At 49.9% G+C, this 27,839-nt stretch overlaps 1 protein-coding gene and 1 long non-coding RNA gene across 4 annotated transcripts in view; one reads left to right on the forward strand and one right to left on the reverse strand.

Annotated features, from left to right (window-relative positions):
- The window catches only part of LOC109282746 (uncharacterized), a 66,013-nt gene extending 58,784 nt beyond the window's left edge, over positions 1–7,229 (forward strand). Inside the window, exon 3 of the long non-coding RNA XR_002089772.2 lies at positions 6,052–7,229. This is a non-coding gene — a long non-coding RNA (uncharacterized LOC109282746). The remainder of the gene's footprint in view (positions 1–6,051) is intronic.
- NTN1 (netrin 1) overlaps positions 1–19,557 on the reverse strand; it is a 255,508-nt gene extending 235,951 nt beyond the window's left edge. The window contains exons 1-2 of one of the 3 annotated variants that reach the window (XM_014595984.3): positions 19,333–19,557; positions 2,530–3,554 (exon numbers count right to left, since the gene is read on the reverse strand). In XM_014595984.3, the coding sequence (XP_014451470.1) occupies positions 2,530–3,541 (1,012 nt within the window). In that variant the 5' untranslated portion in view covers positions 3,542–3,554; positions 19,333–19,557. Of the gene's footprint in view, positions 1–2,529; positions 3,860–19,332 lie in introns of those variants that run through there. The other 2 variants (XM_019485722.2, XM_059732203.1) reach the window with 2 other exon arrangements.
- Between the last annotated feature and the right edge of the window lie 8,282 nt (positions 19,558–27,839).

Raw genomic sequence — 27,839 nt, forward strand, 5'->3', positions numbered from 1 at the left:
GAAGTGTCTGAGCACAAAGGAGCCACGTGCCTAGACCAGAAACCAAAAGAGCTGGCGGGCATTGTCCAAACTGGCCCCTGTATGCTGGTTCCTGCACCAATTCAGGGTTATCATCTCGACTTGGTCCAGCAGGAAACTGACCAAGTAGATCCCACTCCCCACAGCTGCTGGGTGGCACAGAGGAGATCTATGTTGTCTCAGAGAAGTCCAAGCCTAGCACATCACAGAGGATGCTACAGGTGGCAAAGAGCAGCTGCAGCCAGGGCCTAATCAAGGAAGTTATTATGGAAGAGCGTCTCCTCCACCACCTCCTCACAGAAGGCACAGACTACTGATGCCACAGATCTAAATGACAGACAAATGTGACCACATGAAGGGCACTGAATTTTGTAATAAAAATGAAAAAGTCTGTCTCTCTGCCCAATTCATCAAAAGTACAGAGAAAGTATGTGCATATTTACAAAACAGAACTCTGCTCAAATGTAGACTTGACATGTTCAGAGCAATAGCTGAACAAACATTGCACGAAGAACACATGTCTGTAACTTGTATCATTTTAAATGATCTTAGCTGCATTAATTTTCTGAAGGGAGAGGGCTTAGTCAGCCAAAGAATTGCAGCGAATTGCCAGTACTTTTCTTTGTTATTATTCTTGATGTTCAAAAAAAAGACTAAGAAATTAAATGCTCTTTAAAGCCACATCTGATTATGATTTAAGAAAAGAAAAACTTAATTGTTCAGAGATGCTGCACAGTGTTTTTCCTATCACCGGAGTTGCAGATATTTTGGAAGATGGGGCAAGTGAGATGTAATTTCTGTGTAAACAATTGGGTTAAATATTCACACGTGATAAATGCACTAGGGAAAAGTTTCCCTCCTGCTTTAGTCTGGCTTTGGTGGTGTAGTTTCAGAGTAACACCCTAGGAGTCAATGGAGTTACAGTTTAATCAATGTAAGGGGGCAACTGAATCATGTCCAGTGGCTTGTGTATGGTCATTCGAAGGGATTTGAAACATAAATAATACAGCATAAAGCCCTTTCAGTAGCCCTCAGCTAGTATAAATCAGCATAGCTCCCAAGACTTCAGCATAGCTCAGCCAGTTTACATCAACTGAGAATCTGCAGCAGGACTGGCAAGTGCTAAAAGATATGCTCTGCTGAGAAGTGCTCTGCTGAAAAATGTTGTGATTAAATAATGTTAAATGTTAACGAGTCTTAACAGGTGAAAATGAGATAGTTGAGTCTCACCCTAGTCTCTGGTGGGTACAAAACTGCCCATATGCGCTTTAAAACAAATCCCTGGCTAGAGGACCCTAAGGACTAGAACGGTGGGGCATTCCTGTATTCATAAGGAAATACGTGTGGTGGTGGAATACAAAACCAGTGAAGAGGGAGTTCTGCACCTTAGGATAGAGCTGTACTGGAAGCTGGGTGAGAGACAAAAGTGAAAGTCGCTTCAGGACAGGGTGAATTAGCTCAGAGGTGCAGGTGGGTGAGGAAGCTTAGAACTGCTGATATGCTAGCAGCCAGGATTAAGGGGCACTGCCAGGGCTGAGATGGATCAGGACCAGAATACAAGGGGGTGCTGCAGATCAGGACTGAAGTGTGTGGCCACAGCTGTGTGGGATCCCAAGACTAAAATAACAGGACTGCCAGAGGTTAGGAAGAGGAGCTTTGTGGAAGCGGTTGGGGTCATAAACTGGAATAGTGAGAGGCCCTCAGAACTGTTTGTGCCCACCTTACACTGGTGTAATTGTAGCTAGTGCCCCTGCCTTCTTGAACATCAAATCCACCCTGACAAGGGAAAGATGTTGAAACATGTGAAGCCTTGATATCTTCTACAGAAAAGCACCTCTGAATGCATTACCTCCCCTTCAAGGTGACAGCAACCTTTTGCCTGTCAGTCGAGGAAGGCTATTCTAGAACTGCCTCTAGGGACTGTAGGACTCTTTCTTAGGGGCTAAGCTAGGTTCTCGGTATGGCTTACAGCCAAGAGCATCCGCATATCTGCCTCAGATGGTGCAAAAGGATCATTCCCCAAGCACACTGCTGTTTTTCAATTCAGCCTTGTCCTTATTCAAGTTATTAGTTACCGGCAGCAATACCGACTGGGACGGTGTTTCTGCATGAGACAGAAATGACAGAATGGCACCAGCCCTCCTTCCCTTTCCCCCCATCGCGCACAACTGCAGCAGCTCCTTCATTTCACATCAAATCAGCCTCGAAAAAACCACGGGCCGTCCGCGCCGAGGCACTCTGCAGAGCCCCGCAGAAACGGTCTGATGGACGGTCCCGTCCGTGAGAGCCGGGGAGGCGCAAACTCGGGCTGGCGGGGCCCCTTCTCTTCTCTGTGCTTTGGCGAGGAGCGCGGCCGGGCGGGACGGCCGGGGCAGGCAGCGGCGCTTGTGGCGCGGGCACAGAGCAGCGCTTGCGGGAGCAGGGGTGCGGGGAGCCCCGGGACGGCAGCGCGCCTCGCCCCTCTCCCCGGAGCCCCGGGGCGCGCTCCAGGCGGCCCGGGCGCGGACTTACCCACGCACTCGTTGGCCTCGCGGGCCGTGGCGCGCTGCCAGGGCCGGTCGTAGTGGAAGGGCTTGCAGCGGTCGCACTCGGGGCCGGCCGTGTTGTGCTTGCAGTCGCACACCAGGCTGTCGTCGCGGTCGCGCACGCAGCGGGACGCGTGGCCGTTGCACTTGCAGCGCCCGCCCACCTGCAGGTCGGACACGGCGTAGAAGTAGGAGTCGCGGGCCAGCTCGGAGTCGTCCTCGTTCTCGTCGCCGAAGGTGTGCAGGCGGCTGAAGGTCACCCTGATGTCGGTGGCCGTGACCCAGTCCTGCAGCACGGGCGAGTTGTCGAAGTCGTGGGCCGAGGGGCGGCCGTCCAGGGTGCTGAAGGCGATGAGGCCGCCGGCCAGCGGGCGCACGTCGCTGTGCGAGTCGGTGCAGACGGCCTCCTGCTCGTTCTGCTTGGTGATGGCGGCGCGCGGCGGGCGGCCGTACATCTTGCGGCACTGCGTGGAGTAGAACTGGAAGGGCACCCAGGAGCGGCCGTAGTCCATGGACTTGTAGATGGCCATGGACTCGGGGCGCGGCGAGCAGAACTGCAGGCTCACGTAGGTCACCTCGAACTTCTTGCCCAGCGCCAGCGTGAGCGTCACGTTGTGCGGGTGCTGCACGAAGCTCTCGGACTGCCAGCACGTGAGGTTGTGCGGGTTGTTGAGGTCGGTGAGGAAGGCGGGCGGGTGGGCGCGCCGGGGCTCGGACGCGTTGCACAGGTGGCAGGTGCGGAGCCGCTCCTCGCCCTTCTCGCTCAGCACGCAGTAGCGGGCCGGCGGGCGGCCGCACGTGCTGGACGCCCGCACCTCCTTGCCGAAGGCGGAGTTGACGAAGTCCGGGATGCAGCGGCGCGGCAGGCCGTGCTCGTCGTAGCAGGGGTCGGGCTGCGCCGTCTGCACCGCGAACATGTTGAGGCCGTAGTAGCCGCCCTCCGCCAGGCACGCCAGGGACACCAGCGCCACCAGAGCCCCGCAGCACCTCGCGGACATCCTCTCGCCGGACCTGGGGGCACAGAGGGAGAGAGGGGTGAAGGCGGCGGGCCGGGCCTCACAGGACGAGCGGCGGCGGCGGCGGCGGCGGCGGCAGGGGCCGTGGCGGGGCCGGGCGCCTCCTGCCTCCTGCGCTGCCTGTGGCGGAGTGAGCGGCGCTCCCCGCTCCGCCGGAGCCTGAGGTCATCCTACGGGAGTGACACGCTGCCCGCGCGGGGAACGGAACAACGACATCCACTGGCGGCTCGGCAGCAGGAGCCCAGCCCGGCCCGGCACAGCCGCGGCGCCGCGGGGGGAGCGCGGGGGCGGGCGCGGGCGGCGGCTGGAGGGCGCGGGCGGAGCCGCCGTCCGGGCGCGGCGGCGCAGCCGAGAGGGGCGAGCCCGGCCCTGGCCCCGGCCCCAGGCCCGGCCCCGGGAGGGGGCGGCCGCAGCGGGAGGGGCCAGGGGAGGGGCCTGCTCGGGCCCGGGCCGCGGGGGAGCTGCCGAGGGCCTTCCCTCCCCAGGCCCCGCAAGCTCCGCTGGCTCCGGGAAGCCGCCCCTCGTGCCCCAGCTCCCGTCTAGGCGGCGATGTGCTGCTTAAAAACAGTTGGGGCGAGGGGGCTCCTGTTGTGTCCGCCTGAGGTCTTCTGCCACCACAAGCCGGAGCAGAGCCGCGGGGGCCGGAGGATCCCTCGGAAGTGAGCGGGGCCTGCGTCCCGCGGGGGGCCCGGCTCCTGGGAGCTCAGCTCAGCTCGCCGAGGGCTCCTTCCCCGGGGCACGGGTCGGGCCCCCGCCCTCCTATGGCAGGAGGCTGCCCGGCCGCTGGAAGTCTTCTCCCGCCAGTGGTAGGGGCACTAGTCCCTTCCACTGCACACAGCAGGACTGGCAGGTCCCCGCTGCAGGAGTCAGGGTAGCTGAGACAGGACAGGGCTCCCTGGCAGGGCCCTTCAGGCTCTCGGGCCCGAGCTCAGCCCTGAGGCCCAGCTCCCCGGTGTCCATCCCAGGTGCCTTCTCCGGGTTGGAGCCTCGCAGGTCTGACGGGGCAGAAACTGTACCGGAGGCAAGGATGTTTCGGGTGATATCTTTTATCTGTCTAGTGGGCACAGATTTCAGTGCCTGCAGGTTTGCCTCCGGTCCCTCCCGGCTAGAGAGTTGGTCCAAGAAAAGATGTCACCAAAAAAACCCTGCTTCTCCAGGGGGCCCAATGAGCGAAATAGGAACCATCTGGTAGGAAATTCCACAGAGAAAAACTTGTTTAACCTTGTACATGCAAAGTTCCTGGTGCCTGCAGGATGGACTGAGAAGGGCTTGGAAGGGCCTCTCGCCTCTGCATCAGAGTCCAGCGTGGAGGTGGCTTTCCCAGAGCCCTGTCACCAGCTTTATTTCCAGCAGACACATGAACCCCGCACACACCCTGGACACAACCATGTCTGGGAACAGATCCTCTATGCGTCTTCCGCACCCTGCGCTATATGCAGCGGTCCCTGGGTCCTTGCTTGGGGAGGGGGAGTTTGCTGCTCATAGAATCATAGAAAATGCAGGTTGGGAGAGAACTCAGGAGGTCATCCACCAGTGCTTCTCAACCCGTGGGTCGTGACCCAAAAATTGGTCGCAAAAGTATATGAAAGGGTCGTGAATAAACTTTAAACATGGATCAACAAACTTTTAAAATGAGAAAAATGTGGGAAACGGTGGCTTTTCCCTTGCACGCTGTCAGAGTGCCAGCCTGCAAGGGGATGTTTGGGGCTACACACGCAGCCTTTGCCCCACACACCCACCCCCTGCACCCCCAAAAGGGGAGGGGGCTAGGGCCTGGGGGCAGCAGGTTGGGAGTGAGGGACATTGTGTGGGGACTGGCCACCGATGTTTACAAATGGGTCCTGGTACAAAAAAGGCTGAGAATCACTGAGTCCAACCCCCTGCTCCAAGCAGTACCATCCCCAACTAGATCATTATGTGCTCAGGGACATAATTAATTTGCAGGTGACCCCTTATAAAGAGGGTGTCAGATCCTGCACTCTTCCTTCACTCCTGACTTCCCTGAGCCCCGGTTCTCTTGGCCTGAGCATTTTGCTGAATTGTTGCCCCTTCTACCAGTGATTTACAATGCCTCCTCCGTTGCCTCCCGGGAGTCGGTCGCTGCGGGATGTTTGGCACCTGCCGGGAGGCCCCGGGCCCTGCCTGCTTCGTCTGATCCAGCAGGGACGGATTGGGCCCCCGCCCTGCCGCCCGAGGTGACCGCGCCGAGGGGCCTCCCCCCACCCCGCCCCACGCCCTGCCTGCCCTGCCCCACTCGGGGACGGCTAGCTGCTGGCTAATTGAATACATTCCGCCGCTTTCAAATGGAGATTACCTCGAAGCGACGTCGGGGCTCTGCATTATCGCTGCAATGAACAGCTCACGCCCGACTGTTAACACATCACGGCTAATAGTTTAATGCAGAAAGAGAAGAGTTTCTGTCTGCGGGATGAAACTCCCCCTGCGTTTTTAATTATGTTAATACACCTAACGTGCGCATCTCTCTCCTGCAGGAGACTCGACGATGAGAGGCACTTGAGACCGGGACGCTGCGAGAAATGCACTAGACCGGGGAGAGGCCGGGAACGGCGGGGCCCAGCGCCCTCCTGCCAGGTCCACCGCCCCAGAAGGAGCCGCGGGAGGAGGATGCTGCTCTGGCTCGGGGCTCATTAACAGAGTTAAACGCCTGCTGAGGCTGGTAAACGGGACATTTTGGGGGCGGGAGGGAAGGCTGAAGCCTTTTACAACACCTGTCGGGGATGTTTTGTGGGGAACCCTGTGAGAATCGGAGCCGTCTAAGGTGTAGGTGTGCGGGGTCCCCGAGCTGCCTTGCTCCGAGGTGTGTCCCCAGAGACGTGGGCGGGTGCAGAAGACACCGGCCCGTGCCTGTGACAGCTGAAGCCCCGAGTCCCTGCCGGACAGGAGAGCTCCTCGAAGGGGCGGCGGACCGGACACTTCGCGCTGACTGATGCTCGGACTCGCTGGGTCGAAATAGCAAATACCCGCGGAGCGAGGCAGCTCGGGGCGTTTCTTGGGGTGTTAACTGAGAGGCTTGCCGGCCCGTCCTCCCGCAGGGGGAGGCCAAACGCAAGCCCTGGCCCGGGCCGCGGAGGTTTTCCTCTCACTTGTGCAAAGCGGGATCACCGGCCGGTGGAGAGGACCGACCCCCTCTCCGCCAGCGGGCTGGCCCACACCTCCCCAGTGCCTTCTTGCTCCCACCCGGGCCAAGGAAGCGGGTTGACCCCGCTAGACTTGCACAGGGCCTGCTCTCCAGGACGGCCTTCGCACCCGGGGCCACGCACGGCCGGGCCCAGCCGGGGGCAGAGCAGAAGCGTCCGCAGCGCACGTCGGGCCGGCCCCGGTGTGGTGCCCGCCCCGTCCGTTTGTCACCGGTAGCTGCGGGGCTGGTCCCCCCCGCCCTCCCTGTGCCCGCTGCATTCAGCCTGTCCCCTTGATTAAAAGGGCACTTTTATTTTTCCAACGGAGGTGCCCTTGTTGCGCGGGCTGCTATACATTTGTCACTCACTCGCCTGGGCTCTGGCACGCCGCGATCTGTCCCTTTTTACAGCGAACCGCGGCGGTGACAATCAGCCCGGGGGAAGGCGCGGCTTGGGGAACGGGAGCCGGGGAAAGCGCCGCTCCCCCTGCCCTCCCCTCCCCCCTTTGAATTCCTTGCCACCGAGCTGAATAAAAGTGGTTGTTGTAAATTGAATTAGTGCCTGATTAATCTGCTCCCGGGCCTGCTAGCCCAGCGGGGCGCCTTTGGCAGTGCAACCGCTCTCCCTGCAGGGCAGCGGGGCTCCGGCAGCCGCCCTGCCCCCAGCCGCTCCCTTGACAGCCCGCGATGGATGGATTTGTTAACTCTGCACCGTGAAACAGCCCCTCCAGCCTCCTCCCGGCCGCTCTCGCCAGCTCAGGCCCCTCGGCCTGCGGGAAAGAAGCCTCCTCCGAGCCCGGGAGGCAGAGGCAGCCCCAGAGCAGCAGTCCGTCCTCCTCCCCCCCATGCACACAGCGAGCCCCAGCCCCAGCCCCGCGGGTGCAGAGCCGCCCCGTGCGGGGGCAGGTGGGGAGCGGGGCTGGCAGCTGCACCAGGCACTCCGCTCTCACCGTCCTCCCCAATTAAAAGGAAGAGTTTCACTTGGGGAGGGGGGTCGGCCCGTCTGGCCGCGAGAGGGGCGGCGAGTGGACGGGGCTCTGCCCCGGGAAAGCCGCTGCTCCGAGGCCCTGCTCCCGCTGGGCTCCGTTCTTGCTGCGTTTCACCACCTGTCCGTCCGGACAGGGCCGTGCGGGCTCCCCCGCAGTCCTCCGGGCACTGCCCGCACCGCGACCCGGCCCCCGCCTGCACTCGGCCGGCCCCAAAGCTGCGAGCCGCTGCCTGCGCGCGGCGGGACGCCGGGATGTGCCTTGACCCCGCGCGGGGCTGTCCCCGGCAGTGCAGCTCGAGCCCCGGCGGGGCGGGCAGGCGGCGGCCGAGGCGCGGGTCCGCAGCCGGGCTCCGGCTCAGCCGCGGCGGCGCCCTGGAGGAGCCCGAGCCGGAGCGCAGCGGTGGCGGCCAGCACCGCGGGCGCGGGGCAGGCGGAGCCGCGCTGTCCCGCAGGGGCTGAGGCGCTCGCTGTCTCCCTCCCGCACTTGAGCGACTTCATCCTTCCCCGCCCCGCACTCCCGGCCCGCGAAGCCTCCTAAGGCCGCCTGGTCGGGACCCCGGGAGGGCTGGAGGCCGCTGGTAGGCGAAGCTGTCAGGAAGGCAGGCCGGGCCTCCGCGCTCCCCGGCAGAGCTCCCGCCGCGGCCGCGGCTCTGCCCGGGAGCTCTGCCGCCGCCCCGAGCCCGCAGCCGGGGTCCGAGGCGCGGTGGCGGCCGCCTGTCCTTTCGCTTCTGCTCAGCCCCGTAGCTCTTGTCCGGGCAGACCCGGGGACCGGCCCGGGCTCGGCGGGGCTGCACGAGAGAGCCGGCGGCGTGCGGCTGAGCAAGCAAAGGAGTGAAGTCCTGCCTGCCGGGGGACCTGGGAGGGAGGACGAGGACGCGATGTGCTTCCCTAGAGCAATTTCCCCTGCCAGATTCCGGCCCCATGGTCCCACGTGCTGCAAATCCATCAGCGGGGCGCCAGAGATCACCGTGCCGGGGGCTGGCCCGAGTCAGGGCTGCCCAGCCTGGTCCTGCCTCCCCCCGGGGCCGGGACTGCTAGGGAATCGCGCTGGGCCCGGAGCTGGGGCAGAGAAGGCGATCTCAAATCTCCCTCTGCTTGAGGCACATGACTGGACCTTAGCGTTTGCATAGCACAGACCCAGTCCGCTCTACACTCCCGCAGGCCGGGTAGCTACCTAGTAACATCTATAACGTCTGTAGCTTCTCTAACATCTGTTCTGCAGCAGAAGATATTTTCCTACAAACTGCTCTAGATCACGTTGCTGTCGTTTCAAGAACTGTTTGTTTTATGAGTCTGATCAATGAAAACAAGTAACTTGACACGAACAATTAATAGGCACCTTTCGCCTCCTAACTCAAACCATCGGGAATTCAAGACCAAACACATGTCGCAACAGATAGCCATGAATAAGGCAGAACAAGGTATAGTGTGTCAGGCTCATTGGGGAAGGCCTATTTCTCTTTTTGCTGTTTGAAAAATCTCTCCTGAATCGGATTGAGAAACCCAGTGACTTGACCTCCCCTGTCTCTGCACTAATTTCCAGAAAGAAAGGCCATTTAATTATTTAAATATAGCTTCACAAAGCCGACGAGGCAACTTTGTCCGGGTAAAACAATGGGAGGTGAATGGAGAGGAGCAGAATGTGGGAACGTCAGGACTTGTTGATGTGTGCTTGCATGCTTGTGTTTTTTTTCCTCTTCTCCGTGAAAAGGGGCTGATTTTCACATCATCTGGATACTTTTAGCTCTCTACAGCAATGGGATGAACCGGGCTGACCTTCCTGGAGGTTTGTTTAGGGCCAGAACAATGTTTGTCTTGTCCAAACACTATGAATTACTCAGTGCTCTCCGACCAGCCTCACAATCAACTGACAGAAATAACGTACACAATTAGGGGAGTCCTTTTTTAAAAAAGAGAGAAGGGGGAGAATCGGTCTGTGATAATAAGGTGCAGTGAAAGGGAAAGGCAAGCTCACTCCACAACTCTTGCCTGTGCAGAGAAGGTGGTGTATATATTTATATCTATGTCCACAGGCAAGTGGGTTTATGAGTTCCTGCTAATGCATACTTAAAAAAAAAAGGGAGGGGGGGGAAGACGGTCCAAAGGCATTTAAAGGATATGAGTGCCTAAATCCCAGATAATTCCATGTAAATCCCAGTCACAGGCGTGTGAATCTGTCTCAGAAAAAATTCAAAGATGATATGCTGAGCCCACTGAAGTCAGTGGCCACACCACCTTTTGCCTTCAACAGGGTCAGGACTTCAGTCATGTGGGATTGTTGGAGGGTAGCACTTACTGCCATCAGCTGAACTAATACACTCACCAGTGGGAGAAGCAGCAGAGCAACCAGAGATTTCGGGAGGGCCACTAACAAGAAGCAGAGAGACAAGAGTTATCCAGATGATCCTTTCACTGGCCTTTTTGTGCCATGCTTTCTGTTCCATTGTGTTAAGCACGTTTTAAAAGTATGCTACAGTCCTGCAAAAGTCACGTGCTGGATTCCTGGGGGAGAGTCTATGGTGTGTTTCAGGCAGGAGCGCAGACCAGATGGTTAAAATACTTCATTCAGGCCTTATTCTCAATGGATCCATTACTGATAATGGGTTGGGGACAACTCGAATGTTCAGTTGCAGCACCCAAAACTGCCAGAAAAGGGAGTGAAAAAGGACCTGAGATGTATTAAGTACAGCAGTTGTTCACAGGAGGGCTGGCAAAGTGGAGGGCAGGCAGGAGGGGTGGATGATTTAGAGAAGGGGCATATCCATTTGTAAAGTCATGCCTTGATTTTTTTTCTTTTCCTTGAATTTTTTTATTATTATTAGTTTCCAGGACCTACAGTAAATTAGTACTGGTTTGTGGTGGTGATAAAATGCATCTGTTTTCCACTTGCAACTACTTCATCTGCATTTTCTCCATGGATCCAGGGCTTCTTAATCTCTAGCACATCCTAATAGAGGTATTGCCACCTAGGAACTTCCCCTTCCATTCACAACTCAGGTGGACAGGAAACAGCTTTCCCATACTGTAAGAATTCTCAAGACTTCAAAATGTTCTCCTGCATCACAACAAAAAGTTAAAATCTCACAAACGGAAAAAACATTCAAATTTTCACATCAGTCAAAATGTTTTGTTCTGATCATTTTCAAATGTTTCATTTCAGTCTTTCCTGCCCAGAGCAGGGGGGCTGGATCCAATGATCTCACAAAGTCCCTTCCAGCCCTAAACTTCTGTGAATCTGTGAATCTCAGTGTGGGCCTTTCCCCCTTTAGTAAGCCCCTTTCAGTCTAAATTTAAAAACACGTCAAAACAAAATCTCTCCTACTGTCATATATAAACTTTTTCATTTAGAAATTATTGATGTGTTCAACCTTAACAATTGCAAAACTTTGTTTTCTTTCTTTTTTTTTTCTAGTCAGTTAATCATTAAAATCAACTCCGTTTTGCAAAGTTCTGCTTTGAGGAATTAACATCTTTCAGCCAAAAAAGTTAAACTGAAAATTCCAAATTAGCTCCAGCAGCAACTACAGCAATGAGCATACACATTTTTTCAGGACAGGATTCCATAAATATTTCATTTCTTTTAATGCTATTTAGTACTTGCAGTGAAAACCAGAGGAACAAATACCCTACAATCCCCTGCCCCCGCTTGTCCATGTATTTTAGGGTTTTGTATGGCTGTCTATCACTGCAGCATCTGTATGTCTTGTATCTAACTTGCTGCGTGACCAAGTGCTTTGCTGACCACAGTGTAGGAAATTCTGCATTAATCCATCTCCATTGACACTACTGACTGCTTTGCTCTGCCACAGAGTATCAGTTTCCTCTAAATGTACAATCTTCCATCCCAGCACCAGTGGCCTACATTTCACGGTACAATTAATAAAACTTCCCTACAACAGTCAGACTGTAGGGTTAAAACTCTATGAACTACTCATTTTAGAGATGGTTACTGTATCTTGCTGTGGAGTAGAAACTTCCCTTTTCTGATGGGATACAACACTTGTTTCTATCTCTGTTAGATCATGAGATAGACCTCACGGCTGTGAATTTCAAAGCAGCTTAAAGGATTTGGATTCTTAATTCATTTAAATGGGAACTGAGCATTTACAACTTTGAAAATAGACAAATAGCCTAAAATTGCAACTGGACATGAAAAATAGAGGTTCTTTGAAATGTATAAAATATTTGACATTTCAGCAAAAAATAGAGAAGGGGGAACTCCATGAAATATTTCATGGACAAAATCCCCTGAATTGTATAAGAACTACTCATATCATCTTCCTTCTACTTTATATATATGAGAGTGAGGGAATAACTATAATGATGAAGTTCATACATTTCTGAATATTTCAAAACATCAGTGAAAAATTGCTGTCAAGTTTTGGTAGGTTTTCCCCCTATTTTTCCAACAGCCTTACATACCAGCTATTTTAGTGGTTTCTTCTGTTTGTTAGTCATTTTATTATTCTCAGAAACCTGTACAGTTGACATTTTAGTACAAAGCTAGCTTGGCTCTAGAGAGAAACTTTATCCTAGTACATTAGTCCTATTGATCCTAAATGGGACTGCTCACATGCTGAAAATTAGGTGAATCCCTAAGTACTTTGTTGAAATGGAGCCAGAATAGTGAAATTGTGTATTTTAATTCTCTCAAAAGCATATTGAAAATAATTTTCCTGTAAAGCATGTGCATTAGCAAGTGTCACTTTGGCTTAGGGATGTTATTTGTGTTCATTTACAGATGAACCTCACAACTCACATGATTCCAGCACACATGAGTAAAACAACCACCCCAAACCCCTGCTGAACACAGCACTTCATTATGAATTTTCTATGAGAAGTAGAGATTCCTGGGCACTGGCTTATTTGTTAAATACAATGTGCCCCATGCCATATAAGCCACAAACAAAGTAAAAGTGTGTGCCAAATAAATGTATCATCTCTACAAGCTAAAATCAAATGTACATGGAGACCAAGATCTAGGCCGGAACCTCTTTTACCTCATCTGTTTCATTGCCATTGGTGGGTAGCTGTATTTGCCTGGAGGTGGATTAGGATTCATGAGTACTGCTGACGTGCTGAAGTGAGCATTTGGGAAGGTGTGACAGGGGGAGGTCATTGTCTTTAAAATGTATTTTGTGGTACCATGCAGAACCAACCCAGATTGGGACTGCCATGTTCTGGGCACTGAGCTAACCCAGAGTGAGACCCAGGCTATAAAGTGCTTACAGTTCAAACACCAGAGTCAGAGGGTGAAGGAGAGGCTAAGAGAGGGGATGTCCTTGCCAAAGGCAGGCAGCACAGTAGTGTTGGAACAGGGAATAGAACTCAATGAAAACGCACTGAGCAGAACTCAATGCAGTAGGTAGTGCAGCTCCAAGTCCTGTGCTTAGCACACTCTGCTCCCAGGCGGCTGGGATCTGGCCCCTGTTATACTGAGATAAAGAAGGAAATGATCAGTATGGAGGGAACACAGTGCAGAAGGAAGGAGTACATTTAGGATGGGATGATGTAAGGGAGAATTGACATAGGATTCATTAGCAGAGAGCAGTGAATAGAGAGGCTTATGCTTACAGACGGCTCTGAGAATTTAGCAGGAGTGAGATGTTCAGCAGGTTCACAATTTCCTCTTTTATCCATCAAAGTCCTACCCTAAAAAGCAGCTGCCTGCGACATGTATCTTTAACCACATATCACCCAGTCCAAATGCTGCATTTGTAGGACTGATGCTAAGGTGTGCAGGGTCTAACTGACCTGGAGGGTGATGTGTCCATTGTGCTGATACTTGAAAGGTACCAGCTGATGGCATTTCTCATGGTGAAAGCCCACTGTGCAGGCAGTTATGGTTTATTTGCTGCTTTTGATTTCTTAGTGAAAAGATATAATCCCCATCCTACAGCATCTTTCTGTGCCTCTTGGACTGGCTTATGCAGAGAGTTATGACTTGTTTGCTTATTTGGCACTTGTTTCCAGTGAGAGCATCTTGCTCCCATTGATTTAAACTAGTATTAGATTCTTTTCATTAGCTACCTTACAAAAGTGTCTAGGATACAAGCTGCTCTCTGAGCTTTCCCCTAGTCTAGAGGTCCAGATCCTACAGAACTCATAGTAGAGATGATATCTTTTATTAGGCTAGCAAGTTTTTTGCAGAAAAAAATAATCTTTAATTGCAAGCTTTCGGACACAAACACGTTTCATCAGGCATTGGAGAAAAGATTGTAAAAGTTCTCCTGGGTAGAAATGAAAGTTCATATTTCATAGAATTTCACAGAAGAATCAATAGATGGAAAACTCTGGGCAGTCAGTTCATAATTGGTAACTACAGATCCTATAGAGACATACATATGTTAATTTTTACATATGATCTCCTTGACTTCAATTTCTAAGTGTCTGCAGGATGAGTGCCCAAGTCAGGGTTCCAGGATTGGCCTCCAAGCCACAGGTGCTGTTTAGTTTTGTACAGTTATATGCAATTTTGTCATGTGGGCTATTGTGCACAGACTGAAATCAGGATTCTCTGACCCCAAATCCCACTGGTTTAGCTTTATGCTTACCGAGTATGAAATATGCTTGTGTATGGATAGGTTTTTGGTTAACATTCTACTATGCAGCCATTTATAGGCCCTGATTCATCACAGTATTTAAGCACATACATAATTTTCAGCATATAAATAGTCCCTGTTAAATCACTAGAATTACCCATAGGTATGTGCTTAAGTACCTCACTGAATGGGGGTGTAATTATCACTGAAACTGGAGTGCAACTAATGGCTGTTCCAGTGTAGTAGGTTTTACTCCATGGATATTTGCTACACGCCCCCACAACCTTTCTAATCTGTGTTTGTCTGTTCCACACACTTTATATTCCTCACAGGAAAAAAAAAAAACCCTGTCAATCTCTAAACACCTCTCAGGAAAGGCTTGATAGCAAAGTTATCATGATAGGACTTGCATTGCTGAGATTTTGTTAATTTTACAAAAATAGTTTTTACAAAATATACTGTACTGTACTTAAAGCCAGGCTCTGTAATTGTCAGAATAAATAGAAAAAAGTATATCTGTTGATGCATTCTTCTGTTTTTTTGTTGTATTTATTAATTTATTTTGTAATTCAAAATATTTCATATTTTGTAATGGGGTCTTGTGTTCATTAGTGTGAATTAGTAAGATTCTTGCATTCTGATTTCTATTACAGTAAGTGGGTTTGGGGATGGATTATGTCCCTATACATCTGTGCATAACTTTAAGCACATCGATTTCAAAATGTTAATATGCATATGTACACATTATGGACTATCCTGTGTGTTTCTCAGCCATTACATGGTATGATCGCTGGGCCAGGAATTGTTGAATACAGTACAGCGCAGAATTCAGCAATCAGACAGAACAGCTAACAAAATAGAAATAATAGTTCTTATGCAGACAAAATATCCAGTTCATGGATCATTTTGACTGAGCAAGACAGCCTTTTTGCCATACATTTCCCAGATACTGTGCTCACAGGGAGAGCATCTCCAGCTGCAGAGCTGTAGTTATATATGATCCTTGGGGTAAGAACTGATTTTACAATAGTCTTGTATATGAGCTAATTTTCTTATAATGACAGGGTACAAAATAATGAGCTTAAATAGTAAGCAAACAACAACAAAAACCCTTGTAGTTTCTGCAGGGACAGCCTAAGCTTACAAAGACCCTTGAAAGTTCTGGGTTTCAGTGTTAGTTCCTCAATTTGAATTAAGCATTTGCCAGAAGGGGGAAAAATTACAAGGAAAGGAAGCCTTAGTAAGGTAGTGCCGTTGGCTCTTTCACTCAGGCAGTAAATAAAAGTTGTTGCTGTTGAAAGTGGATATAGGTATTTATATTCTAATCTCAGTAAGGCCTATTTTTCTTTGCTTGAAAAGAAAAAAAAGGAAGGGATTAATCTGAGATGAGAAATAATTATTATCATTACCATGATCACTGATAACATGTTAGTACATTCAACAAGTCTATTTAAATGAACATATGTAGTAGTAGTTGCTGTTTTTATTATTACTCAACCTTGAACTCAAATATCTCTTGGTGTTTAATGATGCTTTCATGTATATCATTAGGAGCACAGGAAAGTGGAAGTATACTTCATTGCTTACAATAACAAATATATTTTCTATATAATATTTTCTTTCCTTTTCTTTTCAATCAGTTTTTAATTCAACCAATACAGTCCTAATGCTAATACTTTAAATTGTAATAGATTTTTTAAAGATCAGGCAGAAGACAAAATAGAGATGCACTTTATAGACTAAGTCTCCACCCTTTTAGATTCAAGGCACCCCTCCTTAACTAAACGCATCCCTTGGAAAATGTCAGCTCTTAGTTTTCACTTGTTTTTTGACTACAGAAAAATAATAAAGCAGTTCTTCTGTTGCAGAGAACTCAAAAAGACCACAGAAAGTCAAAATCGTTTTAACACCATGAATTCCTGGATTTGTAATCTCTGAGTTTAATTTGTGAATCACATTTACATGTTTAAGAGTGGGAACATTGTGTGGCAGCACCCTAAAATAATCTCCAGACACGCAGGGGGTTGCTTACTGGACTGGAGAATCACGGGGCCACCTGAATCGGAGATGGATAAGCTTTTGTGAGCAAGAGCTCACTTCACCAGCCCTCCCAGCAGATCAACGGCTGCGAACGGTGGCTTTTAAAATAAAAAAAAACTGCGTTTGGATTATTATTTAATAATCTCACCGACGGGCGACACATTTTTCCAATGGGGTCTTGCTCGCCCCCCCCCCCCCCGTAATTTATGAGCTCCAAATGCAGAGAGCGTTTTTATTGAGGCACCTCCAGAGGGATTCTCAATGAAGAATGAATTAAATAATGCCAGAATCTGATGGAGAGAGAGAGATCGCTGATTCAGATCGTCTGCAAGGTACATCCCGACCTTGCTTTCTGCCTGGCCGCTGGCTATCAGGGCCAACTACTTCTTTCTGCTTCCCGGAGATCGTGGTCGGGCGCCCTTTCAGCTCGAGACAAGGACACTCAGCTACAATGAAAAGCCCCGCGCTGCCCCACCTGTCTCGTCTTTCCTTCTCTCCTTGCCCTTACGGAGCCGGCCGGAGTCTGCTCCCGCCCGGGTGCGCAGCCCCGGGGCGCCCGCCTTGCTGCACGGCAGCCTCTGGGCAGGGCAGAGGCGGGCAGGGCCCAGCCTGTCCCCGCGCACATGTGCTCCGCGGTCTTTCTGTCCCTGGCTGCGCGGAGGAAAGGGACGAGAGGGGCCAGCGCGGCCTGGCTGCACGCGTGCCACTGCCGAACAGCTCCCGTCCAAGTGCCTCACCCGGGCCCGGGGTCCGTCCTGCCTGTCCCGCCGAGCTCCGGCCCGGCCGCGTGGAGCTGACTCGGGGGCCGGGGCTCGGCGGGGCGGGAGGGGCTCGGCAGAGCAGCCCGGGGGCAGCCGGCGGCGTTCAGAAACCTCCGATCCTCTAAGGTTGACCACAGGGTTGCAGACGCTGGAAGAAGGGGCTGAGGGGCTGCAGGCCAGGACCCCCCCAGCAAACCAGCGGCTGCTACGGCTGGCTTTCTAACCCGCCCAGCCGGGCTCGGGTTATCATTGATTAACGCGTGGGTCCGGCTTCTTCCCCGTGCCACGCATGGGCCGCCGGTGCCGAGGAGGGGGTCTCCCGGGAGGCTCGCAATTCGCAATTTGCGGTGGACCGCGCGTGGGTAACTCTTGCTCAGCCCCGTAGGGAGCGGGAAGGCTCGGGGCGGCCGCGGTGACAGCGGGGTGGCCCCTTGTGCCGCGCGGGAGGCGGAGTGGCCGGGTTAGGTACGTGTTTCGCTGCAATCCCGAGCACAGGCGCGGCTCCCCAGCCGCGGGGATGCCGAGACCCGGCGGGAGCACAGGGGAAGACTTTGCTGCGGAAGGCAAGGCCGGCGTTTAGTGAATCGACGCCTCTGGGAGCTCCCGGAGCTGGGTCGTTCCGGCTCCGCGCAGCCCCGCCGCCCTCCCCGGGAGCCGCGGCCAGGCACCGGCAGCTCTCCGCGGCTCCCCGGCGCTCCCGTTCGCACTTGTTGCCCTTCCCGAGCGCTGCCTCGGACCAGCTCCCCGCGACCCCCGGGCGTCGACACGGAAAAGTCCCGGGGCAAACTCCCAGGGGCTCGTGTGGCCGCGAGCCTCCGCCCCGGGGAAAACTTCTACTTCCTAGCAAGCCGCAAGCAAGCCCCGGCGTCGCCTCGGACCCGCTCAGACCCCTGCAGCCGGCGCTGCGCCGGGGGAGTCCCCGGCTCAAGTTTCTATCCCCTGGAGGGATCGGGCTGTGGCAGGGATAAGGAAGCACCAGAGGCCCCCCCCGAGCCGAGAGGCCGGGCCCCGTCCCCACTCCTCGTGCCGAGCCAGAGAGGGGCCCGGAGCACCGCCCCCCCCCCCCCCCCCGCTCTGTCCCGGGGAGCGCACGGGGCAACTTCTCCCGGTCCCGGGATTATTCGGCTGCTGGATCTAATCTCAGCCCTGCCCTTTTCAGCTGCAATTTTATAGAGAGATCGCGGGGGGGTTGATTTTAAAATTGTACCAACACGCAAGCCCGGACGCTGCTGTAAAAGTCAAATCACTCCGGCCTCTGTGTCCGCTCCTGTCCTGCACCCGCCCCACTCGCCGCCTCTTGCACGCTATTGTTTTCTGTTATTACGATCGGCAGAAAAGAAACTCCCAGGCAAATCGGCCCCTGGAGAAATGATGATAAAGCTCTTCCCCCCCTCCCTGTCCTCGTAGGGTTTCTGGAAACCCAAAGACGCCCCCGTTGGAAATAATCAGGAGCGATTTATTCCTAGGGAGTGACAGTTCTTTTGAACAGTAACCGAATGGCAGTTTCTGTCTTTCTGAAAGCTTTTCTTCCAGATTTTGTTCAGATTAGGCCGAGGGGATGAATGCAGGCATTATCCAGCCCAGTAGCTACTCTGAAATGCCAAATTAATTACCAAGGGCTGAATCAAGGCGATGGGGACTGGGAAGGGGAAGGAAAGGGGAAAAAAAACACAACAGTTTTAGGTGTGAAAATATCTGTGTAATATTTTAAATGCCGATCATGGATGGAAAAAGCGGAAAACAGGAGCGGGGGGTGGAAGCGGCGGCGATGTCTTGGGGCTCGGGGACTCGGGCAGAGCTGCCCTCGGTGGCTCCAGGTGGGACCTGCCGCCCGGGGACAGGCGACCGCGCCGCCCGGGCGGGGAGTGCCGGGGCTGGCGCCGAGGGACGCCCCGGGGGAGACGCGGGGCTTGGCAAGGAGGAAGCAAAGCCGGGGAAGAGATCGCGCGGGGAGAAAGTTGCAAGCAAGGCAAAGCCGCGGCCCTGGGGGCTCCCGCGCGCCGGACCGCACGGAGGGGCCGCCCGGGTGCTCCGGGCGCATGGCGGGGCGGCGGGCTGAGCTTGCAACCCAGCCGCTGGTTGTGTCGCGGGTCACCCCCCCAGCAACAGTACCAAGAAGGAAAGGGAAAGGGACAGGGAGACAGACACGGGGTTTTTCTGCCGCAGCCACACACACGCGCCCCTGGAGCCCAGCCCGCGGACACACGCCCCCAGTTCAGCCCCCGGGCCAGGCAGACACGGGAAGCATCGTGCCCCCTGGACATCGGCCCCAAAGCACCGGCTCGGGCTCTGCAGCCGGATCTTACCTGCTGGAGACGGAGCGGGGCTGGAGGAAGTCCTGCTGGATCCCGCTATTTAGGTCTCGCCATCAGGGAGTGATCAAGAGATTGGGGAGCACGTCCCCTTTAAGATGCTCTTCCAAAATAGCCCACCACGTGGTGTCTGCCCGAGTCCCCTCATTGATTCCTCTTCGCCTCCTCGCCAAACTCGCTTCTACCTGCCGAGGAGCCCCTCGAGCTGCGAGAGAGACGGGAGGAGGCAGCGAAAGGGCAGGTTCCGGGCTGAAACTTGTCCCGTGTCTGCGGTGGCATTTTGCCTTCAGCCGGGCCATTGCAGAGGGAGACTGTCAGGGATTTCATGCTTCTGTGAGCTCCAAAGGGCTAAATCAGGGAACCCTCAGACATCCAAAAAATGATCAACCAGTCGATTCTCTTGGGCCAGTTTTGTTTTCAATGAAAAGATAAAGGAGGAGGGGGTGTGGCGAATGTGCGGGGGTGTATGTGTGCGGGGTGTTGTTCCAAAACTTCCTAGAGCACAAACATACCTGGCATGGCTGGTATTGCCCAGCTGACAGGGTGACAGAGGATGGGTAGAAGAATAGACTGCAGGCTTTAAAACCCTCCTCCCAGGGACCAGGAATGCCGAGGGTTGACAACTTTGTGAGTATGGCAGACTTCGACTGAGGAGGACAGTTAAGCCAGGAGGTGACAATTATGCACCTTAAAAGTTATGTGAGTAGCACCTTAACAGGGCAGTGTCTGCATTTCTCTGTCCAAGTAGCAGACAGAGGTGGCTTGGTATACAGAAGGTATAACGGATCTACCCTATAGGAATCTGCAGAGATGTAACAAGGGAGTCAGAAAGGAGGCCTCATTGACCAGGAAAATTCACACCTGTCTATTTGCACATGTTTGTGTTGCTACTAACAGAAACCTTCAGCATGACATTAAAACCCATAACGCTATTTCAGCTCACCATATTATTATTATTAGTTGCCGTAGTAGTATTGCTATTCTTATAACTATTATAACCATTATAGTTATTTGTATTATTGATGTTGTTGGTGCTGTTGGTGCTGTTATTATTATGCCCTAGATTCATGGTATATACTGCTACAGAAAATGATGGATGGCTCTTGGACTGGAAGCAGTCAAATTTTCCCTGCACATTTACAGACAAGTTTTCAGATACTTTTTGCCATCCATAGGAGAGCCCCTTTCTGGATGAGTGGGACGGTTCAGTCTATTTCCAGTGTTCTTAAGGCCTTCCCAATCAAATTAACAATCCTGATTCTGACTGCTACTTAATTAGTTATGACTTGTGTTGTGGAAGCTTCTAGGAGCCCCAGTCCTAGGGCAGGACCCCATTGTGCTTGGTGCTGTACACAAACAGAACAAAGAAGTGGTGCCTAGGTTTGCCTGGGTAAGTCCTTTCTGCAATAAAGCCAGAAGAGCATAAAGGGGAGGAAATCTCAAGTGTTTCCTAATATATGTTTCTCAGCACTTGTTCCATGGTGGGGAGGTGGAATTTCCTTCCCGCAGTAGAACTGGTCAGAGTGTCAATCCTCAACCCCCTCTGCCCCCGCACTGAACCCAGGGACCTCCGCACAGCAGATCTGCATGCAGTTATGATATCTAGCTGCTGAAATGACATGGGCTGAAATAATTCTAAAAAGCAGAGACCAAAAATTAATTTTAAGTAATACTGAAATTAGAGACTTCCTGCTAATAGAGAAAGATTCAATCCTGAATAAGATTCTGCCAAGTTTAGCTCAGGGAACTTTACTGTAGCTACTGAAGGTTTAAGGCAAGGAAGGTTTAGTCATTATCTCCTATACAATCCACAGAGCCATTGTGTCAATGCAATAAACAGCCATCATGTGGGAGAGAGAAAGACCTCCTGTAAAAGCCACAGGATAAATTCTGGCTTCAGGTGCAATGATGCTGGCCATATGTCTAACTTTCTAAAATGCCCTGCAGAAAATGCCTGAGGGAAATGATGGTCTCAGTGTTGCTCCCACTAAAACCAGTGGCCAAACTCTTATAGGGTACAGCAGGAATATAATTCAGCACAAATAAGCACTTTGCTAAATTTTGCAGATCTAGCACAAAGCCAGCTTCCTCTAAACTGAAAGGTATGTTGCATTACAAAGTATCTGGGGACTCAGCAACCAAGGCCCTAAGTGAAAATTGGGTATGGTTGGTAGGTGGTACTGAACCGTAAATACTGACAGACACAAAATCCTCATAAACTCTGAATATCTGTGACCAACTTTGTTTTAAAGAATACACTTAAAATTGCAGCCTAGTGAGATAAGCCCAAGAAAAGTTTGTTTCCTTTTGCAAAACATCTGCTTTAGGGCAGAGAGACCAGAAAGTTCTATGCATATTTGATCCTATTCAGAACAGACCAGTCCGACATACAACAGACTGCAGTGCTTCTGACACTATTGAATGAATTCACAGAATGGCTCTCACACGCTCTTTGAGACTCGCAGACAGATTCAGACATCATAGAGAACTAAAGAGTAGTGAAACTCCTACCCAGCAGAGTACAAAATAGTTTTCTAAAAAAACCTTTACATGTGGAAATATGGGGACTCTGTGATAGTAAAACTGTTGAACTTATCGATTCATCAGTGTGGCTCTTAAGTAGTATGTATGTGCACAGATGTTAAAAAACAAAAATAAATCAATAGAATGCAAACCAGCTTGAAAAATTCTATAGTGTTCTCTATATTTGACTTGTTAACCAACATATCAGATACCTTTGTGATGAGAATGTTGTTGTTATATGACATTTGTAACAGCTGCAGAATTTCTCAGTAATATACATATGCCCTTCAAATGTGCTTCAGGAGCCCTGTGCTTCAAAGAATGACACATGATTTTCAAGACCAACATGACTACAACCAACACCCCATAAACATGATTTTCAAAGCATTTCCAAAATAAAGCTTTCTGGAAAACATACATAAAATAGAGCAAATCAGGAAGGACATAATACAACTGTACGAAGGTAACACAGATGCTAAGACATCCTGGGCTCAATGTGAAATGTAAAAAATGCCAGCTTAATGCACAATCCACCTACTTAGAATACAGTAGCACAGCTGAAGGAATCCAGCTAGAATCTGATTTACAGACAGCCCCTGTGGAAACACCTGTCCCAGATGAAACGGATAAACTATGTTCATTCTTGGGCTTATATGATATTATTCCAATTTCATGGTATACTCTGCCACAAATTTAGCATTGTTAAGAAAATGTTTAAAGACAAGAATGCGGGAGACATGAGATAAAAACAAGTTTTCAGCTGTTTCAGCTAAATGTTGCACAAATAGTCCAGCCTTGGCGGTTGGTGGAGGAAGTGGAATTCAGTCCAGACAGAAAAATGGTACCTATTCCAATCAAAAGTCAATGGAACTTAATGGAAAGATTTGACTTCACTGGGCATCAGAATAGACCTCTATGGTGCTACGAACTGTGTTCTGTTCTTACCTAGGTCATTCATAAAGCCATAGGAATTACAACTGAATTTGCCATATGATTCTTAAGGAATACATTCATAAATTGTCAAATGTAGGAATTTGGAAAATTAGGAAAAAGAAAAGTCATATTCTAGCCTTTATGCTTGGAGGATGATTAAAACATTAGCCTACAACTTAAGAAACCTGGGCTCAAATCCCTTCTTTGGAATAGACTCTCTGTGGGCTACTGGAGAAACCACTTACAGAAAAAAATTTCAAAACATACCTAAGTGATTTAGGAGCCTCTTTAGAAGTGATATAGGTACTTAGGAGCCTAAGTCTCATGAAAACAAGGACTATGTTTATAAAGGTATTTGGGCATCCAAAGATACAGATAATTGCTTCATGGGATTTTCCAAAATACCCAAGTACCTACCTCCCATTAATTTTAGGGATGTGAGAATAAATCCAGTAATTTATGTGATGTGTCCTCATGCTACGGTTATGGGTGCTACCAAAACCCCTATGTATACATGCACTCATTGAGCATACAAGGAACCCTATGCTAAGGTTTTTTTGCTCATGCTGATTAATGCAAATCAGGTGTTTAATAAGATGCTGATTTGATCAAGGATGAGGCCCCTGATTTTGTACATGTTAATGAAACTTGGGCCATTTGCTACACCACAGCAGACTCCAGCTGTGTTTTTAGCATTGCACAGCTGAAGGGGGATTGATCCATATCTGGCAAATGTGGCTGTTCCCTTAGCAACCTGGTTGGAAATATAGGAAATCTCCTATCCAGAATCTGGGCTGTATATAAGTGTCCATCTTGCAGTAGAATTTAAGGATGGAGGTAAGAAGGGGCTACTGTTTGTGTACCTATCACCCTGCTGCATTGTAAAATCACTATGAGAATTGGTGAACCTCCTATGAAGTGGTTTGGGAATCTGTGGTGTTCAGGAAGACCAGGTGCCCAACAGAGGCGCTTTTTTCAATGTCTCAGTTACAGCTGCCTCTGTCACAGACTATAAACGGCCTAAGGGTATAGTTCTCCACCAAGTTCTTGATGCTGACAGTGCCAGATGACTTCAGTATCCATGCCAAGTGGTCTTCTTCTGAGGATTTCACGGCCACCAAGGTGACCATGGAACTATTGCAAGAGGTTCTTGGCTCACTCATGCAGTTAGGCAATGCATGCTCTTGATCTTGTGCTTGAGCTGGGACTAAAGATTTGGACAGATCATTACCTCCTACTGTTTGAGAGTGGAACATACCTTTCCTGTTTGTGGCTTCTGGGTCTGCTCTCAGAAACTGATGAAATGAATGAATATCCAGGGGATTTTGTGGAGAATACTATACTTCCAAAAGCCCATCCATAGATGGTTTGGTACAACTTTATAATAGTCTTTGTCCTCTATTCTTCATGAAGCTGCCAGCACTTCCCCAGTTTTTCCCTTCCGAGTAAATGGGATATGGTTGCTCCATGAGGAACAAAGCAGAAGGGAAGACAGATGAGATGCTGGTGATGGAATTTACAAATATTTCTCAGTGTCAGTCAGCAGATCTGGCCTGATTCATCTAAGCTGTCTTCCTTTACTGGCTTGTAAGAGTCCACCTTACTGGGAAATTTAACATTACTTCACAGGTAAACCATAGTTGGTGTGGACTGATCTGCCTGCTTCTGAGTGCTGGGTACTGTCTTGAGGAGGAGACAAGATGTTTCCTTTGCTTGAACGTAAACAAATGTTACTCAAGGAACTCAGATAATTCCACCTCACTTCCCATTGAATAGTACCTTGGGCAGGGCCTGAATCTCCAGAGAGTGGAAATGAAGGTGACATGGTGTGGCCCAAAACTGAGAGAAACTTCTTCACAGCTTTTAAAGTTGTTGTCAAAACTCACACTTTCTCTGGCCATCAGATGTGAGCCACAGCAATCTAGACACAACAATATTGTTCTAGTATCACATCGGCACATGAGAATCTGTGCAAAGATCACCATTTTTTCCAATGTTCAGACTGGGCAAAATGCTAAAAGGAAACAAATAGTGTCAAGAATAAGCAGTGTGTTCAAATTAAATAAAACTTACAGTTTCATAAACTTTCTGTTTGTGATTTTTATGGGCATGACTTTTATCTTAGCAGTCCATCTTTAAATAAGCAAATATCAATGTAACAAAACAATTACATGCTCTATACCACAAACCATAGCAGTGACTTCTGTATACCTTGTGAGGTTCAAGAAAGTTTATTTTTTTAAACTCAATCTTAAATAAATGAGTTTCCTGGATTAATATTTTGTATCTCATCAAAAATCATTTGCATAAACCTGATGTATGTCTTAATATCAATCTTGCCTGAGGCTTCAGAACTGAGACTCTGATCTAGCCCTGTACTTTCTCCCTGGTTTGATTCAGAATAGAAAATGAAAAGGAATTTGATCTACTTAAACTGATGCAAAGTAAATATTCAACTTGGGCATAACTAAAATGTGAGTAGGAAGGAGAATGGATCAGAATCAGAGTTTAGACCTGAGTAATTGTAATAGTAGGTCAGGAGGTTGGGAATGTTTTATTTCCCCATAGCTCAAGAGCCATGCTATTGCAATGAGGGTCTCAAGAGCACTCAGCTTCATTTTGGACTCTGCTTGGAAAGAAACTTGGAAGAGCAGCACAGGAAACAGAGTGTCTGTTTGGAATCTGACTGGGTGTTTGAGCATTTAGTATATCTGTATTCCTGCCTATCATTATTTCTTGTTTGCAGGTGATTCTGCAGTGCTGGGAAGAATTATGTGATGCATTAATGTGACTACCCATCACCATCTGTAAACAAGGGGATCTGGATTCAACCAAGCATGTTCTCTATCATTGAATGCTCCATTTATTCTCATCTTGACAAAATTTTAGATATCTAATCTCTGTTTATCAGTCTGAGAACTGAGAATGCCCTGGAGTATAGGCCCTCCCTCAGCCTCAGAGGTGGTCTTGCTAAGAGGAAGGCATAGTGGAGCAAAACTTCTCTTCTTGCTGGCTATGATGAAAAACTTCCTGGTGGACAGAGGATTCCAACTTCAAGTGCTTTCAGCCTAGCATCAAAGGCATGTAGCTGTCTTAATCTCAGATTAACAATTTCAGATTTTTAAAAAATGTGATTTTTTTTTCTTCAATATTTCTGCCGTTTTGACCAACTCTAGTACTTATGTTTAAAAAGTCTTACTTTGAGCAGCTGGGCTGAACTGAAAGTTCTCACTATATAGAACTGCTCTTTGCCAAACAATTAACTATTTTCATTGCATTTTTTCCTCAAGGGTTTAGCATATTTTATAACCTTGGCTGTTCTTCTGGTTTTGGGTTAAGCTAATCCATTTCCGTATTGCTGATGAATGGGTATTTTTGTTTCTTTGTTAAAACATTTCAGAAAAGGATTCTACACAGTGTCCTGTTTTGTTATGGAAAATTACGAGCTGGTGGGGAACTTGGTTGACTTCAGGGCCTGGTGGCTCTGGGGCATGGAGTCAGTCCTGGCACAGTTGGAGCTGGCTAGACTTTGGGACTGCTAGTCTCTTACAAAGAGTAGTGTACAATCACAAGAGGTCAGGGCTTTGATTTAGTGTCTTTCTTCAACCCAGTGCCCTCTACCACCATGCCAGGGCAATCATTTAATGTTGATTTAGAGCCTCTCCTACTGAGTCCCCTGTATTATTCCTTGCAAACTCCTAATGAGTTTTCCATGTATGGATTAGGCCTGTGGTTTTCAAACTGTGGCACATGTACCACTTGGGGTATGTAGTGCTTTGCCAAGGGGTACATGCCTAATTTTTTATAGTGACCTCTACTCCTTTCTGGTGGAGCTTCTGATTGGTCAATGCATAATGGTGCATAATGGAATTGCCACACATCGATGTAGGTGTTGGCACTCTTGCTAACAAAAGACCATGCAGAGAATGTGTTGGTGTAAGGGGTATGAGCAGGTAAAGGGGGATATGATCAAAAAGGTTTGAACCCTGCTTAGCTTATACAGTATATTGGCATCACATGGCAAGCTGATAATAAATAGAAGGGACTCGTTATTTTTCAGCTTAAAGAGAGAAAATACAGTAAAATCATACCAAAGCTATGCAGATACTGCTATTCATACACTGAACAGAAAAACATGGTATCAAGTGAATGGATCCTGGCAGAATCAAACAGCAAGTGTTGAGCATCAGGAAGATCTATGGCAAGCATTCCTCTTGCTGCCACCTGCTGATCAACAGGCCACCGAAACCTGCCAGACCTAGGCTGCTGGCAGTGGTGGGAAGTGCTTTAGCTGTGTTTGATCTCCCCATAACCTGCTTTTTAGGAACAAATTCACCCTTATTCTTGGTCCAGCTTTCATTTCTAGTGCATGAACAAGCCCAAGGTTTGGCCAGAGAAAAGGGACTCCTGCGTTTGATGCCTGCTTTCATTCTGGCTCCATGCTGTGTTCTTTCCCTTTAGAAGTTGGTTCAGGGTGTCTGATAAGATAGGAATACCCCATGTAGGCTGAGTGCTGTTCTCTAGCCCTCAAACAATGGTGGGCTTTCCCTGAGGTCCTTCAATATACCTTTAGAAAGAAAGACTCCTTAAACTCATGTCCTACTCCTGCTCCCATTGAAGCCATCAGCAAAATCCCTACGGGCCTGGTGAGAACAGGCTCCAAGCCATGGTCTATTACAAATAGATATGTCCAAACCAAGGCTTGTCATGAGAAATGAGACAACAGGAAATGTGTCTTTCATGAACCTTACCTAGAGTGCTTTGCATCATTAGCTGTTTCTGGCAGTCATCCCAACCTAATTATGATTATTTATTACACTGAGATGAAGTGGCCTTGAAGTGGTTACAATCTTTTAATAGAAGAATTTGCAACAGGGAGGATGGAGCATAAAGCAGGGCTGCTCATGAGTTATGGGGCCTTTGTATTCATGGAAGGAGATAACCATTTTCATCTGAGGAGACCTCTTGTATTTCCCAAGTCAAGAAGGTAGACTAAAATAGTCTAGCTGATACAGGGTGTGAACAGTTGCTAGACTGCACTGGTA

This window comes from Alligator mississippiensis, chromosome 8 (assembly GCF_030867095.1).
Source record: "Alligator mississippiensis isolate rAllMis1 chromosome 8, rAllMis1, whole genome shotgun sequence".
Lineage (NCBI taxonomy): Eukaryota > Metazoa > Chordata > Crocodylia > Alligatoridae > Alligator > Alligator mississippiensis.